Raw genomic sequence first — 17,014 nt, 5'->3', positions numbered from 1 at the left:
TTTAGATATAAAATATTATCATTCTTATTTAAGAAAAAATTAATGTCAAGTAAAATGTAACATGGCGTAGTATCTCAGAATTTGCAAATACCACAGTTCCCCACATGCATGCTGAACTTCAGTACTTATTTGACGTGTCGTAATTCTTATTTGAGAATCATTTCAACTCAAATAATGCTATTGAATCATACATTTTCAACTTCGGAATTATTAATTTTTCAGAATTTCAACTATATATAATCCAAAAGCCTACAAATCAACATAGGCACATGAATATTCATTGACTAATTAATGATTCCATTTGCTCGAATTATTTGGTTGACTATGATGAGACCCCTTTCCCTTGTTGGGGTTGTTTGATAGGAGATATATATATATAATTTAATTATTTATTTGATAGGATTTTCAGTCTATTTATAACTGATACATATATTGGTTATACACCTTATTCAATATTATATAGTGTATTTATAATTGATACATAGCAAAGAGGGGCGTAGCCACATGTAGTAACGGGTGGTCAATCGAATACTATTCGTCAAGAAATTCTAATATATGTTTAGAAAATTATATGAAGTATATAGATCAAAAATTATTCATCAAAATTTATATATTAAACCTTGAACATCCTTAACTAAATTTCTGGCTTCGCTATTAATAGCAACCATGGTATTCTCAATACAATGGTTATTAATACATGGATAAGCATAACTAAAGATAGAATTGTCTTTAGTTCACCAAACCAAAAAGTGGATAACAAGAAAGTAATCTTAGCATAAGCAATACACATCAATACTCTTCATATACACTCCACCAAACAACCCTGGTAAGTAAAAATAGTGATGAGCTCTTCAATTCTCTGAAACGACAATAATATTATGAATGGCTACATGAGAAAGTGAGTACAAATAATGTTGTCGCTTCACTTGTTTCCTTAGTCATATTACTTATTGTAGAGAGATCGAGAAACTACTGTTGTGAGGAGTATTAATGGAGTTAGCAATAAGCAATAATATACATGTTGGTAGGAGTGGAGAAGAATATTTATTTGTATGTGGAGCAAAAAATTAGTGTCATAAATGGGATGCAATGACGAAAGAGGGATGTCGACACTGGATACTGTTTCCCAAAAGTTCTCATTATATATATATATTTGTCTAAATTTTGGTTGATACAACTTGTATAAAATTTTGAATACGCCACTGCCACATCCAAATCACACCCAACGTAACCATGTGGATGCCTTCTCTATTTTAAATCGGCAACGAGATGAGGCGCGCAAGGACAGAAAGAATATTTGAGAGAAATAAATATGAAAAGTGGATATATATTTCTATCGTCATATTCCACTATATATTATACCTCCTCTCTTGTCCTTGTCAAGGGATCCTTTTCACCCACAACTTCACAGTAAATCCTATTTTTTCAACCTCCACCCATTGGCTTGTCCATATCCACCATGGCGGATTCAATAGTATGTATTAGGTCTATCTTAATTCAATATTTTCGACATAAAATATAAATAAATGATAAAATAAATTATTAAAATTATAATAAATAGTAAATATGAATTTATAACTTTAAAAATATGACAAGTATAGGAGTCGTTTGATAAATGGTTAGAGTTATGCAGGTATTTATAATATATTGATTAGTTATGAGAAAACCTACGTTTTATTTTATATATGAATGTGCTATTAATTATGCAGAGTTTAGTTATTCATGTACAATACTATTTGTTAGATTACATATTTTATCCTCCATAAAATACTATATAGTATACATTTATTAATTAGGCGGAGTTCTAAATTACAAACTAAACATCCTGTTAATTTACATGTAAATCCTCCTACCTATTTACCAAATATGATAATACTAATTACTCATACAGAATTTCATATATATATATAAATTCATCTCCAAATTAACTATCAAATAATCCCTTAATAATAAGAACTTTAAAGGTAGAATTTATAAAATTTAAATTTTAAACCCGCAGTTGTATTCACAATGAGATGAAATCTAAGTAAGACCAATGATAGACCAAATTTGTGGATCGGGAAAAATGATGGTCCAATTAAGGCATGTTTTATGGCTGAAAGTTGGTTAACAAAATGCCATCAACCCCCATTACTATTTTGGACACATTAAATAATTGACTCAAATACTAGTTAATTCATAAAATTAAGATAAAATTAATTAATTTTTTCGTTATAATCAATTATTTTCTTTTTAAAATGTAAATTGTAGAGTTTCAAAAAAAAATCTTAAAAATAAATTAATAAAACTTGTCTTTTATTATTTATAAATTTTTAAAAGACGTATAAAGAAAAAGGTGAACAAGAGAATTAAATTACGATGTATCATCACAATTGACACATGCTGTTAGGAAATAAAGTGGGTCGGGCCTAGTCAATATGTGTGCCAAATTTGGTATATCTGGGGGTGGTCTCTTCTAATTATGCCTCATATAATTATTAATTTGCTTGGTCAAGGAACCTGATTAGGATAGCAATAAATCATGAATAGTCAATTTGGCTTGACTTTTAATATTGGTTTATTTGTCAAGTACTTTTTTTTTATTATCAAAAGTGTTTTTGGAGACTAATATATTATGTTTAATCAATTAATTGGAAAAACACTTTTATTAATATTAAATAAAAATTTGTGTTTGGTAAAGAATGTAAAAAAGTACTTTTGAGAAAAATCTTTTTTCTTTTCTCACTTTTGTTACTAGAGAGTATTTATTTTCCTAAACTTTCTAAAATATTCAAAAAATAAATAAATTACTTTTGACTTGCATGAAATTTGGGCAAACAAAATAAAAAAAAGAGAAGCTGCATCTCATCACCCAAATTCACTTCATCGCACGTACATGTGAATTTGTGTTCTATGATACATAACACTACAGTTTTCCTTTTTTGACTTGTTTTGACCTACCTGCCTTCCGTCATTGACATCATTAAAACTCAGTTCTCATTTAGAATCATCTTGGAAAGTCCCAGAAAATAATTGAAAATTCATACGATGAGATTACATTTTCCACACTTTTTGTCTTCAAGAATAATGTCACTGAAAAATAAATAAACCACTGGCGAAAAAGCAATTGTCTAGGTAGTCTGCATTTTGTTTCACCTTTTTCCACCTTCTCTTTATCACCTTTTTAGTTTGTGTCTGTGTTTACTCCCATTTGGCTTTCAACTTTAAAGCAATATTTTTCAAGCCCTTCTTTCTTGACCTTGTGGCCATGCCAAGTTTGTAAGGATATGATAGAAAGTTAACATCACTCTTTGTATTTCTTGCCCCCTTTTGTTTAAAAAATTCTAGTGACCAATTCATTTAAAAATTTAAATCGTTAAAAAAATATCTTTATTTACTTAATTATGCATTAGCATGCTCGACCCTCACGGAAATGAGGACACATTATATTGTGGATTTGCTTTATTTTTAGGAGCGAAATACATTAAAAAAATATTTTTCTTTTATAATGAGTGAGAAATTCAAATTCATGACCTTTTATCGTTCTAGCACCATGTTGAAATGTATTATCGTCTCATGATGAGTCTAGCCTAATAACTGGTAAGTTGTTGCTATGAGACCAGAAGATCACGAGTTCAAGCCTTACAAAACAGCCTCTGGCAGAGATGCAAGGTAAGCCTGCGTATAATAGACCCTTGTGGTCGGACCCTTCCCTGAACCCTGCACATAGCGAGGGCTTTAGTGCACCGGAGTGTATTTTTTTTTTATGAGTCTAGCCTTACAAATTCTACTCATCCCATGGTGGTGGGGGATGAGGACGGGGATTTGACATTACACCTATCTTGTTTATTAAAATATAAAAGAAAAGGACAAGAGGACGAGATCTTGCCTTACTGATCCTAGACTCTACTGAGGGAGTATACATCCACGACGCCAATAATGTATGGGCTAGGACTTGGGAGGGTAAAATTTTACCTAAATTCCTAGTGATTCTTTTCGATTATATTTTATTTTTACTTTTTTTAAAAGTTATTCAAAATTCCTTTTTTTTGTTGGAATCCAGATATATCACGTACGTCCTGATACATCACATAAAGTGATATATTCAATCTATTCATCGTGTAAAGTGATATATCCGACAAGCTGATACATCACATAAATGATGTATCCGACTGATACATCGCGTAAAGTGATGTATCGGACGTCCGAATACATCATATAAAGTGATATATTCAACCGACATCGCATACAGTGATGTATTAGAGAATAGAAAAGAGTTGAATTTTTTGTAATTTTTTCAAATAGTTAGGAATTTTAGAGAATATGGTAAAATAAGTTGTGTATTTAGATAATTTTCCTAAAATTTTCTAAGTAGACCGAGAAAATATTACTCCCTCTTTCCAAATTTATATGATCCATTTTATTTTTTAGGCAACTTCTAAAAAATAATACATTTTTATATTTATTGTAAAAATTTAACTTTATGAAATGATTTAGACATATCTATGACTTATTTTAAGACTATAAGTTTTTTTAAAAAAAAAATTCTTTTTTAAATTTGTGTCAAGTCAAATTATATTATACTAGTATACATATCTGCGCGTTGCGCGGTCGATTGATGAACGGAATCATAAATAATTTATTGATAATTTCAAAATTCAACTTATCATAAAATGTTATTGTTAAGTTTATATGAAAGAATGTTAGCATTTAACATTTTGAAAGGTTATAATAAAATATGTATGCAAATAAATCAATATATACGCTTAGTTTATTGTCTAAATTTGACAATAATATTTTTAACATTATTTAATTTATTTATTTATTAAATTACTCAAAACATAAATACACTCACACAAACCATATTATCCTTTTATTAGAATAAAAAAATATAAGAAAATTTAATTAATAGATTAAAAAATAAAATGTAACTAAGAAAAGTCCGACGATTGTGATAATGCTAAGTATAAAACTAAGAAGTTTAATCACTTAAATATCAAGTAGTGTAGGCACACTATTCAAATTTTGAAAATTTTGTCCTTCAATTTTCCTAAAAATCATACATCAATTATATGATTTTTTTAAAAAAAAATTATATAATTATATGGTATTTTAGTACTATATAATTCTTACAATTGAATAATATTTTTATAAATTTATTTTCATATCAATTTCGGATAACCTATTGAATGGATAATGATATATAAGAAAGATAACTCTATAACGTTTAATTTTTATTGCAATAAAAAAATCATTAAGAAGATATTCAAAATCAGTGACAAAAAAGTTATTTCATATGTATAAGTTATTGAAATTTTCAAAAATATATTTTTATATTTATTGTTATCGCTAGGAGGGAATAACACTTTTAAAGTCAATTTTCTTTCTAATTTCGTCATCACTATGTGTAATAATTTTTTTGCTTAATGTGAGTGCTAAGTAGATAACATTTGTTCAATAGAACTATTTAACTCAAATATTTATTTTATATGAGATTTAAAAATTTAAACTTCTATATATACCTACCGTATTAGATATATCCATATAATTGAATCTTAAAAAATAATTGATATGAAAAAAGACATACAATTGCACTTTTATCAATTACGTCAAAATTACAAATGGTATAATGCTATAGAAGATAGTTTTTTTGATAAAGTCATTAGATTGTTCTGATTATTCTATTACTTAACTATGCTAATGACATTCCTTCAAATGTAAATACTATCTTATAGCATTTTATTATAAGCCCCCAAAAAAGATATGAATTCAATATATCAACAGATAGTATTTTGTGCTAGGAGTCTTCCTTATAATTTCTCAAGTCAATATTTAATATGAAAAAATAATACTTTTTCATAGGAAAAAATAAATTAAAGTTACTCAACAATTAGCATCACTATAATATATGATGAAAATTAAGAATGTATTGCTCAAAAATTCTTATTTTATATACATTGAGAAAAAACTGTACATGTAGGCTTGGAATTGTTTAGTCTTCACCTTCATAAACTTTAGTAAATTAGGAAATGTCACATTTTTGTCATATCCAATATTACTCTTATTCTCTTTTTTATTTCTCATTTACCTTGTGCTAAGACTGAAATTATGCACAAAAATAAAAAATATGAATTAATACACTAAAATTGTGCCATTAACACTTGAATTCAAGAATTTGATTAAATGCATAAGAATATCTTATGTTAACAAACATCTAATTATCATCATATTTTTCAATATATATATACATATATATATATCAAAGGGATATGTATAGTAGAAAAACCCCAATTAAGAATAAAAATGTACTGACACACGAAATTAAGATGAAAAAGAAGAGAATAAGTTATGCATAAGTATGAGTAACCAACTTAATGAAGATATAATCAATTACCAAAATTTTAAGTGATATATTTAATTTTTTATTGCATTAAAAAAATTCATCAAAAAAGTAGCCAAAATCTGCAAATGAAATAAATTACCAAACTTTAGAGGATATAATTAGTTTTTTATTTATATTACAACAAAAAGATAGTCAAAATCAGCAAAAGAAATATTATCAGTTTATAATAAATTATGAATCATATTTCAGCATCTCATAAATTTGATTTGAAATATGCAACAAAATCAAAGTTAATACAGAAAAAAAAGGCAGTCCGGTGTACTAAAACTTTCGTTATGCATAGGATCCGGGGAAGGAACCAACCACAAGGGTCTATTCTGACAGCCTTACCAAAATTAATACAAAAAAATAGCATAAAATGTATAAAAGAGATCAACTTGTAATATCCATATATAAGCATTCATTTCTTTATTTCCTTTGATGATGACATGCATATAAGCATCTCACTATTATGGTATCAAAACAAATAATATACCTTCAACTTCTGAAAAATATAATTTTATCCACAAATCATTGGATTAAGCACTGCTTTACTCTAGCATTTATGTAAAATTGAAGAAAACTTTTCTGGAGTTGTAGATTTGATTATAAAAAAGAAATGAATGCTTGATGAATTTCATAATCTCCATGAATGTGTTTATTTATTTATATATTTTGAAACTGGTAGTTGTTGTTAATGTTAAATTTTAAAACCGTAATGAACAGTTATAATTAATTTCTTGCCTACTATTTTTAAAAATCGTAATTGAAATTTAAAATTTTTAAAAATTGGGATAACAATATGTTATGTCGGAAAAAGACGAATTAAAATTAATTTAAATTTTTAGAGAAAAATTAATTTTAGAAAAGAAAGTCGCCACTTAATTTTTAAGGAAAATCAAGAAACCTTCAAAGTGGCCACTAACGCGCGGTTATCCGTCTATTTGAAAACTCTGATTTTCACTAAATTTGAATTTATTTATTTATTTGAAATAAATAAATACATTAAAATCGTTTTAAAGGAATTAACTCGAGACAATTGAATTATTAAAAAAAAATGAATACATACAATAAGTTTGAGATGATTCATTTATTTATTTATTTTATTATTTCTTAGAAGAAAAAAAAAGATCTTACTCAAATGAAATTTAATTTTTTAAAGACAAGTAAAATTTGACCATATTATTTGATTATGTAAATAAAATAAAATTAAAAAAAATGTAAAAAGTTGATAAAATGAAATTTGTTAAAATAAACCAACACAAAGAAAATAGTTCATCTTTTGAGAAATTCGACCAAGTTAATTTAAAATATTTAAAGTTAGAGTGAACTATAATTAGTCAAATATTTATAATCAAATAATTTTAAAAACAAAGAGTTAATGAATTTGGGCCCTTTGGGCCAAATTCGCTGTTGTTTTTGGGTTTTATCATAATTCTAGTCCTGTGTATATAAATTGTATATTGAATGTATATCATCCACTTTTTGACTTTTGCGATCTGTATACTTGCTTCCCTAATCCTTTATCAGCTTCTCAGTAATTCGAACAAGATGGGATTGGATCCAAACTCAACGATATGCAATAGTAGAGTCTAAAAATGAACTCGTATTGATATCACATTAAAAAAATAAAAATGATAAGGATTAGAGAAAAACACACAATGATACATTATTGACAGTTGATACATATATAAAATACAAATATAAATGTCATGACTTGTTAATTCATCAAACAAATATAAATTTCAATTCAACCTAAATTAAATTTGTTAGTGCATTTTTTATCCTCGACTTATTCAACAAAGAGATGTGTTGAAGGTGTAACCGACATTTTAACAATATAATTGAATAAAGACTGAATTTAAATTGATATGCCAACCAATCATAAAACATGCATTAAAACTGGAGTTAAGAAAGACACTTGAAACAAACAGAAACCCATTAGAAAGAGGATCAATACCCCAAAAATTATGCTTCAATAAAAGAAAATAATTTATAAGTTAGTTAGTGAAACGATATTAAATTCTTTCACATATTAGATAATTATAGATAAAGAACCCAAATAAGCCATTTTTAACAAAACAGAAATGAGAGAGACAAACTTTACATACATCAAACATGTGAAGTAATTAATATCGAGTCATAAACAAAAAATAAATAAAAATAAAATAAAGTAAAATAAAATGAACCGAGGAACTAAACTAACAAGAAGGTTCCATAATATACCATTTTATTCAAATGACAAGTTCACCATATATAATATCAAGTCATTATCCAAAACAAAATCTTTGTCCCAAACTTTTCTTTAACAAATAATACATAAAATAAACAAGAAGTTCAAACAATAATTTACGGTTTCACGGAAATGCTCATTTTAAGCTCATTTTATATAATTCTCAAACATATAGCTGCGTATGGGCAGAGCATTGCAAACAATTCACGATAATTGTGTTTGTAGTAGCCGAAAGGTTTGCAAATATAGCCTTTAAGAAATAGTTCACATATCAGATTAGTCTAATCTCTAATGTTCGCTCATATATTCATCAACCTTGCAAACAATTAATTTTTGTCTTACTCATGTTTGTAATAGCCGCCACTTCTATAGAGAACATAGAATTAGTAACATTTTTTTTACAGAGACTACTGCACCATAGCCCTAATACCAAATATATATTTTTTTAAAGAAAAAAAACAATATTCCCAAGCATAACTTTGTTTCTCAACTATCAGAAGCTCTGAAAATAGTCAATATAGATAGGAAGAGATTGATAACGTCGAGATACAGGCCAACTGCTGCCCAGATGTATTCGTCGTAAGTGTATCGCTTGATTAAATTGTCCGTATCATAGATTATGTATCCGCAGAACAAAATGGACGCCAAACAACCATAGATCATCACAGAGAGCCTACCCAGAGGAAACAATAGCTGCAATAATAAACATGAAAACAAACCGCTTCAGGTCTCTTCCTAATAATATATGTATTGTGGATCGACAGTGAAAATTGAACATAATACATAAGTGATTAATTATTTAATTAGTGATTTCGAAAAAGAAATAAAGTTGGCAAGTAGACGAACCTGGATGAAGGCAAATAACACGAGAACTATAAGGGAAGCAAATAAGAATGGTCCAAGAAAATTGAAATCATGGCCTCTCTTTGCTGCCCAAAATGTGTAGAGTGTCAAACTGACCACAACTGCTGTGGTTAATATGACGGACTCCAATATTAATTTGCCTGTGAATATCAGAGTAGACGGATTCATTATTCTCAATTATATGTCACTAATTCAAATGAAACAATTCTGAAAATAAATAACACTAATATATATACATAATCATATCTTTTGTTTTTTTGTTTCAGACCAGTATTCATTTTGAGACCCGACTAATCTGAGTCCATGCATACCGAAAAGTAAAGGTAAAGGTGATTAAGGATGAAAGATACAGCTTGCAGCTCCATGGTAATCATATTTTGTAAAAGACAATGAATTAATCCTTAGAGAAAGGTACAAAAACATACTACTTCCTTCGTTAATATAATTTTAATTCATGTACAGTTTCCCCCCGGGTGTTATTCTAAGAATGACACCATGTTTGTTCAAGATCATGTCTGTAACAGAATTTGACTAAAAGAAGAGTTTGGAAATTTGTAGTACATATCTAAAATAAACCTTAAGACACAAATGTGATGATAAATTATTTTATTAGAATAAATAACAAATTTTAAAGTTAAAATGCTTTCTAATTATATAAATATGACATTTTAAAAAAAAAAAAACTAAAAAGAGAAGTGTGTGTACATAAGAATCATTCTGATTCCCAAGGTCATTATGACAAACACATATCTATTATTTTCTAATAGACCATAAGATTATATTAACATATCACCACAAGAAAATGATATTCAAACTCCTAATGTATTTGGAATAAAAATACTTAAATACTGAAACTGAAAACCCAAAATTATACTTACCACTGGTGAAGGCACAAGTCAATCCCACAGCGAAAGCCAGAGTAACTGTAAACAACCCAAGAAGCAAGAAATTGACCGGATGTTTCTGGTGATAGTAATACAGCGGGCACAATGCTGCATATATCAAAAAAATATTGGAGTCAATTTAGGCACATCTCAACTAATTAAAATTAAAATAATAAAAATTAATTAATATAAGTAAAAGACGTACTAATGAAAGGAGTGATGATAAGAACAATATACAGGGCTAATCCTGCCCCACTTGACACAAAAAAATGTGCAATTGGATGAACCGTAACGACCACAGAGGCAACAGCAATTGTGAGAAGCAATTGAAGAGTCAAAATTGAGTAAACTTTCCGAATAAAAGCCCAACGGAGATGTGGATTCTCCACCATCGATGGATACAACGGCCTTGCTCCGGCTTCCACGTCATCTTTCCGGTAAGGCGTATTCCACGTCTGCTGCCACATCCCACAAAATACACAAAAATAATATTAATAATAATTAATTTCACTAAGATTTTTGAAATGTTATTTGATTTAACTCAATGGCATTAAACAGGTGCAGAGGCGGTTTATAATCTTAAAATTTAGAAACTTCGTGACTCGTCGAGGAAATGAGATGACACGTGGAAGGCAAAGGAAAAATTAGAAAGTGGGTTATCGATTTTTTTTTATTATTGAGCTACTTATAGTAAATATTCTTCTGGACTAGTCTGGATGAATTGTTGAAGTTTGTATTCATCCCTTTTGTTTGAAGGGAAAGACAGCTCAGTTTTGCTGTTTTGGGCTTTAGCTTTCTTCTAAGGTTTAACAACAATTAATCGAAATTACTCTCTAAGTTAATAAAATTGTAAAACTTTCTTTTATTTAATCGGGGATAGGAAAAGAAAAATGAAAATTATAGAGAATCGAATCTTAAAAATTCAGGTATTCAATTTAACGGATGAGTTACTAAGATATTTCATTAAAATTGCACAGCTAATTAACAGATCCAACTAATATAAACTGATAGTGTAAGAACATTGCTTGTCTTACAGCGAATAATTTCACTTACGTATTTTAGCCATATCCTTATAGTAGTTACTAAGTATCATATAAGCAATCAGACGGTATGCAAATTATTCAACAGTGTAATTTTATAACTGAAATCAATGAAAAAATAAGACACAAATTTTAATATTATCTTATTTTTTACCTCTATATTTATGAAATATAAAAAAAATATTTTCAATAAAACCTCTTTAAAATTATTCATACTCAAATTAAACTCATATGGGACGTTTGTTTTGGGGGAAATAATATAAACGTCATGAACAGTCTAGATTTCCATTTCATTTGAATAAGTTCAAAGGCAATAAGTAATTTTTTTTGTGATAATTTCAATTACTTCTCCTCAAATTTAATTTCGTAACATTAAAGCTATCTTTACATTATTTGAGTTTTTATGGAACAACTCCGGAGCTAGTCTGCAAGGCATATTCTTTTCAAAAGTTATTTATAAAGCAAGAATCCCATTAACATGCTAGTGACTTCTACGGATAACTTTGACTTTAGTTTTTTTGAAAAAAATAATTATTATTCTCTTTGTTTTAATTTATATGGTATATTTTATTTTTAGATTAATTTTGGAATATTAAAAAAAACTTCATGTATTTTTTTAGACTCCATAAAAAATCAAGTTATATATCACATAAATTAAGACACAGAGTATCAAATATGTCCTAAAAATCCAGTACCTTCTCTTCAGTGGCGGAGCTACCTTGTGTCGAGGGGTTCATCCGAACTTCCTTTGGCGAAAAATTATACTATTTATACATGGTTAAAATAATTTTTATGTATATATAAAGTAGACGTCGAACCCCCTTCGACTAGCTCATTTGTCTACTTATTCAGATTTGGAGCCCTTTTATTTAAAATACTGGCTCCAACACTGCTTCTCTTCACCACGATGAATAGATTTCCAGTGAGTACCTTGTTCATATTTCATTTGGCTTTCTATAAATGAAGTTGGGAATTTGTAGTTTGCTTTTGTATCTCAGTCTTTTAATTTAGAGTAAAAATTAGGTGGAGTAGAAAATATCAAATCATAATTACAAGGCATAGCTAATGTATTAAATAACTACCGTTCGCAGGTAAGGTTAAGATTAAATAGCTAAATATATTTTGAGGCTCATATATGAATCTTTAATTTGGGGGGGCTCTTTCTAATTTGTGGCCTCATATGCAAATTTCTAAAGGTTTGTATTTGTATACAAAATAAATTTAAGGGCTCATATATAAATATCTAAAGTAAATTTGTATTTGTATATATAATTTGTTTGAAAGACTAATTTGTATAAATTATTAAAATACAACAAAATATACAAACGAAAAATTGACATAACAATTGAAATTATAGTTATGTAATGTAATTAGCCAAATTATAGCTAAAAAAAATCTATTATGTTTCAACAGCTAGCTATTTATGAATTTTTCTCTAATTTAAATCGTTTAATCTAAGTTCAAGTATAGTGGCCGAAATCAGCTCGGGCCTGGCCCGCAATTATTCAGCAATAGGTCCATGCTCAACAAGCCCAAATGATGTCACTCTAGTGAAATTTTTGCCCAATGAAATTCTTTTTAAGTTCTCTTATATTTTGTGTATCTTTTAGATCACGGTCTAAAGATACTTAAAAATTTATAAAAAAAATATTAGATTATAGTCTAAAATTTTGTAAGTTATTATAAACATTAGGTAATAATCTAATATTTTTTCTGTAAAATTAAACAATATATAACACCCATTGAATCTAAATATAATGTTGTCCTAAAAGATAATTTTTCAGAAATTATTATTATGCAATTTTGAAAAATATAGACAAAATCTAAATGGTGACCTAACAAAGAACATATGCGTAAATGAGCCTTCTAATTTTGATTTTACATGAGGTTTATAATTTGTGGGCTAGGTGGGAGCCCATTTGAAGAAAATGTAAACAAAAAGAGGCAACTGTCCACTAACTAGGGGTGCACATGGACCGGATTGGTTCGGATTTTTTACAAATCAAACCAAACCATTTGTGTCCGGTTATTAAATCTATAAACCAAACCAAACCAATAAAAGTCGGGTTTTTCGATATCAATTTTTCTCGGGTTTTTTCGGGTTTTTCGGGTTTCTCGGGTTTTTTGGGTTTTTTCGAATTTTTTTGGGTTTCTCATAGTATCAAATAAAAAACACAGAGCAGTGCTTCTTAAAAAGAGTTTTAGTACAAAATATCAACATATAAGATGGAGGCACAACACTGTTTGAAGTTTTAACTTTATAATATAACTTTATAAGATAAGTTTTTTTTGTCTATTATTTAGATGGGCTACTCAAGTTCAAATCTAAATGTAAGAAAGAAAACAAAATTTATGAAAAAATTTAAAAAAATATTTATAAATTACATTTTAATAAATATTTTTATGTATAACATAATTTAAAAGTGGTATATCTATAATCGGGTCGGTTTGGGTTCGGTTTGACTTTTTTTAGTTAAAACCAAACCAACCCTATAATGGTCGGTTTTTTTTTTTCAAACACCAAACCAAGTCAAACCAAACCACTAGTCGGGTTTTTTTTTCGGTTTGGTTCGGTTTGTCGGTTTGGTGCGGTTTATCGGTTTGTCCTGTACAACCCTACCACTAACCAAGGAGAAAACGATATAAATGGTCCTTAATTTATTGTATTTGATTACATTTGGTCCTTAATATATTTGAATGACCCTTCACATATATTTAAAAACTTATTAGTTCGGCCTTAAATTATATATAAAGATAATCGCTAATTTTACTGTCAAAATAAACGAATTCCTCAACGTCATGTGTCCTGTGAGTTGTCAAACTACAAAATCAAGTTACCTTCTTGTATTGTTCAATTCAATTTAGAATGTACATAAAATATTCTTACCCTTTGTAGGAGCTATTGGGAAACTATTGATGTGGGATTAAGACTTGAAAATTGTAATTTTATTATGAATATATTCAATGGAATTTGGAAGGAAACCTATAATAACCTCCTCAGTTGTGTATGAAGGAAAATATTGAGGTGCCCTCAATAAATACATGTTGACCATAAAAATAAAGTTTGTCTTTACTTACTTATATGACTTAAGACCAACTTAATTACTTTTTAAAATATATTAAACACTATTCATATTTATACATTACGTATCAAATAGAATCACAGCTCATACATCAAGTGAAACTACTTGGCCTAACAAACAATAGTTCGATCCAATTACAAATTTACTTTACATGATAAGTGGTCCTTAACTGATAAAAAGTAGGCAAAAATGGAAATGACATTACATATATGTAAATGTCATGATTAAATAAGTAACAGATTTAACAACCTTTTAAGAAAGGTGATTTCCTGAAAGTGATTGTTAAGCTGTCATTAATATTCATTTAATACACCAAAATCCCAAACGTCGATAATTATGGAGCAATATTCGTGCCCATCTAGTCATTTGCTCGTGGTGGTCCATTATTTTGACTTTTAATTGACAGATATTCATGTGATTATGAATATATTATTTATATACGCTGCTAATAATATTTGTGTAATATACATACAAAATTTGAGTTTAAATTATTGAATTTTTGCCAAATCTATAATCGCAAATACTAGCTCCGGAACTGCTTGCAAACCAAAGGCATCAATGCCTGCATTTTTTTGGCTTGTCCGTTTATTTACACAGGAAATTACATTGGATGACTTTTGAAAATCAAATTTTGTTAAGCTTTAAATTGTATTGTTATAATAACGGTGTCAAAAGTTTAAAAGCAACCACTCTCTTCTAAGATCTTTTTTGTAAATCAATCATGTTTATGACTCCTTCATTTTTTTTAGAAAATAAATAAATTACACTGTCTGTCTCAGTACATCTTTTTCTTTCCCTTACTTCCTAAACATTTAATAATTTGTTAAATCTAGAAATTACAGCAAAGGATGATTAGGAGAACCTTTTATATAATAGTTTATTACAGTATAAATTTAATTATTAATTGAAACTGTTGATTACAATATTAAAGACGTCAATATGGTGAAATGCCTTGGTTGAAAGCAAGAGAGTAATTTAGCCACCTTATGTGCTTTAACTACTCTTTTTTTTTCTATGTATGCATCAAATTATATTAATTTACACTAAATGATTAAATGCAGTATTAATTAATCATTCTTAGTTAATAAAACGAATATAAAAAAATACGATGTTATGCACTTAATGGTTTGATACATACCATAGACAGAATTATATCATTTATGTAAAGGATAACAAAATTTACTAGCCCGTCTTTGCACCATTCAATTTGGTCGGCGATAAGTTAAGATAAATATCGGAAATTTAATGTAAATTGTGACATAATTATATTTATAGCATCCATATTGACTACTCAAGTTGTCATCACATATTCGAAAATAAAAAAAAAGGTTTGGTACAAATGGACATCAATACTACAAGTCGTGAAAAATGAAAGGACAAGGAATATTATAAGAAGAGGAAAACAAAAGTCAGAGTAGTCAAAGATATTTTTCTCGAAAGGATCGTCAAATTGAAGCAAACACTACTTAAATGTTTTTTTTCCCCTCAATTTATGACATGAATTTGATGCAATAAAAAATTTAAAACTGAAGATTTTTTAAATTTGTAATTTAAATCACTTAACCATTTGTGTGGTATAAACATTTTATTAACGATAAAAAATTTAAAATTAAATTATTTTTATTATAGAAAGATGAAAAAAAAGAAGGAGAAACTATCTTATTAGACATACATTTATATATATATATTGATTCTACCTATATTTTTAAATAATTACGTATCATATCATCTCTATATCTTACTTGTGAAATTTCATTGGGTATGTCGTTGTTGTTTGTTACGTATCTTACAATTAATTAAAAAATTTCGAACATATATTGAACAAGATACACCTAGATATATATATTTTGCTACCAGATACATTAAAAATAGGGAAAGAGGCTAACAAGATAGTCATGTATCCCGAATACATGCGAATCATACTAGATAAATGTATTTTGTCTGATTCGCATGTATCTGAAATACCAGATACATAGGTACGTGGCGAGCGAGATTTGTCTATTTATGTCAGATACATGTGAATCCACTTGAATATGATATATTTAGAATAAATTAGACTTAATTTTCACCTCGTATATTTTAAGATATATCTATTTGGACGTATATAACCACATTAAAATTTAATAAAATTTATAATATTATAAATTAAAATATATCTTATTCTAAATAATTAATTTCTAAATCGGTATGAAATATGAGACACGCGAATTGTGACAAAGGACTACTGAAGTACTATTTGAAATTGTTAGAAAATAGATTTTTATCAAATTTGTTTTTATACAGAAAATTGGCTGACAATATTTATGAGGAATTTATGATGATGATACTATTTCCACTTCAGAATAAATACAGAGCTACAGAAGTGAACAGTATTAGTATTGCTTAACAGAGCAGCTGTCAACGGGGCCCTTAATGCATCACAACAATAACAAAACAACAAATCGGTATGAATTCATGAGTGAAATTCGAGATAATAAAGTAAACGTAGATTTATTATTATATTTAATTAAATAGAGAGATTATGTTTTTTTATAAACTATTATTTTATT

The 17,014-nt window shown here is 27.8% G+C and overlaps 1 protein-coding gene across 1 annotated transcript; it reads right to left on the bottom strand.

Moving 5' to 3' along the window:
- Positions 1-8,872: 8,872 nt before the first annotated feature.
- On the bottom strand, positions 8,873-10,982 carry LOC129900542 (protein LIFEGUARD 2-like). Its single transcript, XM_055975537.1, has 4 exons — positions 10,548-10,982; positions 10,337-10,450; positions 9,441-9,598; positions 8,873-9,287 (listed from the first exon to the last, which is right to left on the bottom strand). Exons 1-4 carry the CDS (start codon positions 10,807-10,809, stop codon positions 9,081-9,083), a joined length of 741 nt encoding a protein of 246 aa, XP_055831512.1. The 5' UTR covers positions 10,810-10,982; the 3' UTR covers positions 8,873-9,080.
- Positions 10,983-17,014: the final 6,032 nt, after the last annotated feature.

This window comes from Solanum dulcamara, chromosome 8 (assembly GCF_947179165.1).
Source record: "Solanum dulcamara chromosome 8, daSolDulc1.2, whole genome shotgun sequence".
NCBI classification, from domain to species: Eukaryota; Viridiplantae; Streptophyta; class Magnoliopsida; order Solanales; family Solanaceae; genus Solanum; species Solanum dulcamara.
The sequence above is the reverse complement of the archived record's forward strand: the minus strand, read 5'-3'. Positions and strand labels throughout refer to the sequence as shown.

What these genes read in the sequence shown, in the direction of transcription:
- LOC129900542 (XM_055975537.1), bottom strand. Translation starts at nt 10,809, where the DNA reads ATGTGGCAGCAGACGTGGAATACGCCTTACCGGAAAGATGACGTGGAA. An exon ending in TATCATCACTCCTTTCATTA is followed by an intron (nt 10,451 to 10,547) that starts GTACGTCTTTTA and finishes TGATATATGCAG; the next exon opens with CATTGTGCCCGCTGTATTAC. An exon ending in GACTTGTGCCTTCACCAGTG is followed by an intron (nt 9,599 to 10,336) that starts GTAAGTATAATT and finishes TGATATTCACAG; the next exon opens with GCAAATTAATATTGGAGTCC.